General features: G+C 39.0%; 1 protein-coding gene across 1 annotated transcript; it reads left to right on the top strand.

Moving 5' to 3' along the window:
* Positions 1 to 340: 340 nt before the first annotated feature.
* On the top strand, positions 341 to 1,826 carry SST (somatostatin). Its single transcript, XM_023214727.2, has 2 exons — positions 341 to 601; positions 1,461 to 1,826. The coding sequence occupies exons 1-2, from the start codon at positions 464 to 466 to the stop codon at positions 1,671 to 1,673; spliced, it is 351 nt and encodes a 116-aa protein (XP_023070495.1). The 5' UTR covers positions 341 to 463; the 3' UTR covers positions 1,674 to 1,826.
* The last annotated feature ends 4,632 nt before the right edge of the window (positions 1,827 to 6,458 follow it).

Here is a 6,458-nt window from a genome sequence, read left to right as displayed (position 1 = left end):
TGTGCATTTAAGGGTGATAGTGTATTTGCTCTTTAAGGGCTGAGTGTTTGAGCCTCTGTTTGTGTGTAATTGAGTGTGCATGTGTGGGAGTGAAATTATGGAATGTGTATGCTCATAGCTCTGAGTGAAAATAAAAGATTGTATAAATCGTGGGGCTTGTGGAATTGTGTGTCCCTGTGCGTGTGCAGTATTTTTTTTTAAAAGTAAGACACTTTAGATCTTGTCGCCTCCCCTGTCTTCTGTGATTGATTTTGCGAGACTAATGGTGCGTAAAAGGGCTGGTGAGATCTGGGGGCGCCTCCTAGCCTGACGTCAGAGAGAGAGTTTAAAACCGAGGGAGACGGTTGAGAGCACACAAGCCGCTTTAGGAGTCGCGAGGTTCGGAGCCATCGCTGCTGCCTGCTGATCCGCGCCTAGAGTTTGACCAGCCAGTCTTCAGCTCAGCTTCCCCGGCGCCGCCGAGATGCTGTCCTGCCGCCTCCAGTGCGCGCTGGCTGCGCTGTCCATCGTCCTGGCCCTGGGCGGTGTCACCGGCGCTCCCTCGGACCCCAGACTCCGTCAGTTTCTGCAGAAGTCCCTGGCTGCTGCCGCAGGGAAGCAGGTAAGGAGACTCCCTCGAAGTCTCCCGGATTATCCAGCTCTCCCTTACCCTTGCTCCTGCCCCATTGGTTTGTACGTAAGGGATGCTCAATCTTTCTAAAGAGTTTAGGTGCTTTTCTGGGTCCCTCTTCTCTCAAAGCTCTTGAGAAAACTTTCAAAGGCTAGAATCCCCTTCTAACTCTTTTTTTCCCCATGATAAGCGGAGTCGGTCACAGTTCAGGTGAGTTCTTACTTGGTATTCAAGAAAATTCCAAGACCTGGGACCTGTCTGGGCACAAAGCGATGATGGCGTCTATCCCTGGTGCTGACCCTGGGAAGCGCTGACCCAGGTGCTGAAACTCAGACCTCCGAAGCTGCTATCTCTTAGCGCATCTCACGTCTAAACGTCGGGACTAGGGCAAAGGGGCACTCTAAAGACCGAACGCAGTATGTTCGAGATTGTGAGAAGTCTCGTTCCCCTGCAGTTTACTTGGTAAAATGGTAAAGCAATTCTACTTTGTAGCTCGTGATATGAAAATTGAATTAAATTGTTGGCACACACTTTATCTTACCAGAATGGTCTTAATGTGTGTGTGTGTCTGTGTGTGTGTGTGCGTGTGTGTGTGTTTTAAGTCTACAGGGACAGAAAGGTTGCAGAAACATTTGAGCTCTTAAAGCCTTTTTATGTAACTTGGTAATTATAGCAATTACCCTTATTTTTATATCCTTCATTTATTTTAAATGTGACAAAAAATGCGCAGCTGTAAAAACTGGATTTTGTGTGTGACCAAATCTGTTCTTTAATTTAGGCTTTTCAATTTTTTTCCATTGTCCTCCCTCCTTCTCTTTCTCTCTTTTGCTATCCCTTCTGCCATATACAGGAACTGGCCAAGTACTTCTTGGCAGAGCTGCTGTCTGAACCCAACCAGACGGAGAATGATGCCCTGGAACCCGAAGATCTGTCCCAGGCTGCTGAGCAGGATGAAATGAGGCTTGAGCTGCAGAGATCTGCTAACTCAAACCCGGCTATGGCACCCCGAGAACGCAAAGCTGGCTGCAAGAATTTCTTCTGGAAGACTTTCACATCCTGTTAGCTTTCTTAATTAGTAAAGTCCATACCAGACCTCTGATCCCTCACCCCTAAACCCCATCTCTCTTCCCTAATCCTCCAAATCCTCAGCGAGACCCTTGCATTAGAAATTGAAGACTGTAAATACAAAATAAAATTATGGTGAAATTATGAAAAATGTGAATTTGATTTCTATTGAGTAAATCTTTCTGTTCAATAATACACAATAAGCTTGAGTGGTGGTTTCAGTAAAGTTATTGGAGATAGGCACTCCAATGTTCACAAACATCTATTTAAGACTCTCAGTGGCAATAAAGTTTATGTTTTAAAGGATAACTATTATAACATGAGTCACTTTAAACCTAAATAATTTCACATAACTCTATGAATTCAAACTTTAATTCAATGATAATTACTAGGAGGGGCTGACACAAATATTAATTACATATTAAATACACCTAAATTATATGTTGGACTATTGAAATGAGTGTGTGTGAATAGTTAGGCTGAAAAATCCAACTATCTACCAGGTTGATATGTAAAATACATAACATAAGGAAAGATGGAAGGAAAAAAGTCATTTAGTGGTTGAGAAAAAGTCTAGCTTAAATACCTAAAATGAGATTCTGAATTTGTTTCTAGTTTGCAAACATTTATCTAGAGAAATACCATTGCTTTTGTATCTTCTTTGACAATCCTCTCTAATTGAACAGTGCTAAATGACTGTTTTAAAAGCAAGCTTTTAAGATATTTTTATCTCAGGAAGAAATATTGCTTTTATTGTAAGATTCCTTCTGGACGTACTATAGGTTGCAAGAAATGCACGTTGGTTTACCTCACTGAATGCTATCCATATTGCAGGTATTGGAGCTCAAAACCATAATTATGAAATAGCTGAAGGAGACATCTCTAGTATTCTCTTAATTTTATCAATATGGGAGTCAAATAAAAACACAAAAATTATTCTTAAATACTCAGTAAAGGTGGTAGTCTTATAGCAACATGCTAAATGGGACCACTCAAGACAGAAATGGAAACATTGCTAATTTAATTTACAGAGATCTAAAGAGATATCCTTTGGGGGATGTGTGTTTTAGCTATCAACTGCATTTCTGAGTAGCTACTGGAATAAAAACCAAATATAAATATCTAGGCTCAATATAAATCCTTGTAGTATAAACTAACTGGTAGTATCATAAAAACATTTAAGAAGAGCTCAATATTTTATAGAAAATATTTGTGTTAGATAATACACATTTGAATGTGGCTGGCTTAGAGGAAGTTAATTTCTGAACAGCTGATCAAACAAAAGAAATAAAACCAAGCCACTTTACTAATCTCTGTGAAAACAGAACATCCTTTGATGCTCTGGTATATCTTTTAATTATAAGACATTTAGGTGTGGGGATTAATGCATGTCCACTTATGGGATCTGTCTGTGCTAAATGTCTTATGTACATCTGGCTACCAAAAAACCTCAGCGGAGTAATAGCGTCATATTATAATTAAAGCACAGATGAAAACACAACTTAATGATTTTCTGGGCCGTGTATGACTGTCAGGGGATTTCGAGTTTTTAGTACCATCTTTGTTGTCAGTTCTCAATAGTAGTACAAAAATAATTGGCTTGGGAGGCTGAGGTGGGGGCATCATGAGGTCAGGAGATCGAGATCATCCTGGTTAACAAGGTGAAACCCGTCTCTACTAAAAAAAAATACAAAATTTAGCCAAAATTCTTGCTTTATACCCTCAAACTACAGGTGGCGGGTACCTGTAGTCTCAGCTACTTGGGAGGCTGAGGCAGGAGAATGGCGTGAACCCGGGAGGCGGAGGTTGCAGTGAGCCGAGATAGCACCACTGCGCTCCAGCCTGGGCAACAGAGTAAGACTCCATCAAAAAAAAAAAGAAAGAGAGAGAGAGAAAATAATTGGCAAGAATTATGTAGTCATATGCTCACATACATACATATTTTTAAAGCTTAAATTGAGTAAAACATCTGAACATAATCAACTATATTTCAGCCTCAGTTTGCCCACTTCTGTAAGCAGAGGGTCGTATTAGAAAAGGCACTCACGTCTCTTTTAGATGTGACTGACGACTGCCATTTTGTGCTTTGACATTGACAAGGGTGCTCAAGGGGGACTGATTTTGGGCTGTTTTAAGTAATATATAGAGTATAGCTTTGTTCTGCTTTGTTTTATTTTACATATACAGAGGATCTTGCTTTTTACTTCCTATTTAGTTCATTTGAGTTCCTTTTAAGTCTGATTCACTGAAAGAGCCTAGCATTCTAGCCTATTTATTACCTAGCCACAGTAAATCATCTATATATTTTCCTTCTTCCCTGCCACAACCACGTGCTTCAGCCATCCTGAGCAGCCTGGTATTTCTTTTAATGGAAAAAATTGAGCTAGGTGTTCTTTACTGCTGGACCTTACTTTCCCCACCTGAAACTAGGCACACAGCAGAACTAACCCCTAGCATTTATGAGGATTCACTGAGACCATGTATCTAAAGTTCTTAGTACACGCTGAACAGTAAATAAATGTTAGATGTTACAACTGATGTCAACTTTTTTTCTCATATGTGGTATGCTTCCCAGCCTCTCTTTCCTTGAGTTTGCTATTTCCTGCTGTTTCCACGGGATAAACCTAATCTAGTCTTGAAAGTCCATATTACATACTCCTTGCCTGTAAAATTCTTGCTTTATACCCTCAAGTGGAATATCTGCCTTCTTCTCTGATCTGTGTCTTAACCTGTGTCTCTTTCATGGTGCTTATTTATCACTTTGAACCATTCATGATAGTTGCATGAATGTATGGAGAAGAGTGAGTGAGTGTTTGTGTGTGAACTTCCTTTGAATAGATATGTGTCTGATTCATATTTATGGTCCACTCAGAATCTCATACAGTGTCTTATGTGTAATAGTGTCTCAGTGTTCATTGAAAAAGTGAGTGAATGATCTATGAACTTACAGTGTCTAGTGAAATAAATCTCTATTTATGAGGAGGCAACATTCTTATTGCTTTAGTTGGCATAGGAAAACGACATTAGTGGCCATTTTATGTGATGCTAGTGTAATGACAGAAATAGCACATAGTTATGACTTTAATAACCACTAAAGCATGTGGTTAGCAGACTCAGTCATTTTGGAAGCTTCAACCATTTCAATTTTCCTTAACCATGATACAAAACCTTTGGCAGGGCTGCTTAACTGTCCACCAACTATGAGGCTCACAGTTATAGAAAATTAGATTCACTAACCTTTTTCTCACATTCGTTTATTTCAAGATCATGTAGATCCATTTTTGACCCTAATACATGGCCACTTTTCTTGGCCTTGACTGAAACTATTCTCAACATATTGACAATTCAGTTTTATAGTGACACAAAGTATACCTTTAATTCTAAGTATCCAATATGAAAGGAGGCTCAGAAATGATATTGTCCTCACCACTTATGTTACTGCAAGATGACTTGGAGAGATTAAGGTTTCTAAGAAAACAGTAAGTTGCCACAGAGTTTGAACAAAGCTAGACTCTCCCTCTCCTATCTCAGGGTTATTTTGATTATTCCACTACACTGTCCCTCAAGGAATCTACCATTCTAGATAATTGCTATGTTTTATTAGTCTGATGTGAATACTAATTTTGTTCCTGGAGCTTCCTTACCCTCCACTAAACAGTTTGTTTTCTTCTGAAAGGGAACAAGACAATTGGTACAAAATAACTTGTACATTAGGAAGAAGTGGTGAAGGCATTCAATAGGAAGAAAAGAAACTCAAGGGACTGTCTTTCACTAGATTAGACCCAAGAAATAAAGGATGCTTCTGTCCTGGAGTGGAAAAGAAGTGGCTGTCCCAGAAAATAGAAAATTTTTAAAATAAAGAAATAGTAGTGTGCCTTGAGAGGTAGTCTTCAATCAGTCATGGTTCACAGCCACAAAACTAAGAAGGAAACACTTTGATGACCACACCCCTGGCTCTTTAGTAAATGAGAATGAATGCTTTAATTCCAGGGGTTCTTCTTTTTATTACCTAAAATGTGCCTCAATGTCAAGGATGTGCTGGAAACTGGGAAACAAAGTTTACATGTCAAGGACCCTGCTTTCAGGAAGCTGAGTCGAATAGGTAACATACATTCATAAAAAGTAACCAAATGCTATGATGGAAGTTTGTACAGAGTGCTAGGAAATGACGCCTGTAGGAGTTGGGAAAAGTTGTCAATGACTCCTCTCTCTCTGTGTGTCTCTCTCACTAAACTATTTTTCTTATTGGTTTTTAATTATGCTTTAGAAGTCTAAATGGTTTTATTCTGCATGAAGTGAATAAGTTATAGGTATAATGATGTAGTATACACTTTGATAACATAATCCACATTAGCTTGAAATGAGTTAATATTTCTCTTTTGCATATGAAGAAACGGAGAATCAAAGAGATTAAGTAACTTGCCAAAGGTGTCCCCAGCTGCTTAAAGGTAGAGATGAAACCAGGTCATCTGATTTCCAATCCCGTGCTCTTCCTACTGTATCTTAGGGAAAAGAGCAGAGTTAAAGGAAAATTGTAACTTGCTATGCAAATTAAGAATAGATCAGCTCTAGGCCATGTAACTTAGCTCTTCAATTTATAATACAAATGGGTATTACTACTCTATTATTGTTAGAGGAGAAAGTGATTTAGGCTCTGGGATTGGGATTTCATTTTGTGACTTTACTAGGGGTATTATTTCCAAGGAATTGTTTGTAACCTTTCTTCTCATATATTCAATGTCATAGCTTTAACTTTACTAAATGAATGAATGGATAGACAAAT

Source organism: Piliocolobus tephrosceles, chromosome 2 (genome assembly GCF_002776525.5).
Source record: "Piliocolobus tephrosceles isolate RC106 chromosome 2, ASM277652v3, whole genome shotgun sequence".
Taxonomy (NCBI): Eukaryota; Metazoa; Chordata; class Mammalia; order Primates; family Cercopithecidae; genus Piliocolobus; species Piliocolobus tephrosceles.
This window is presented reverse-complemented; position numbering and strand designations above follow the sequence as displayed.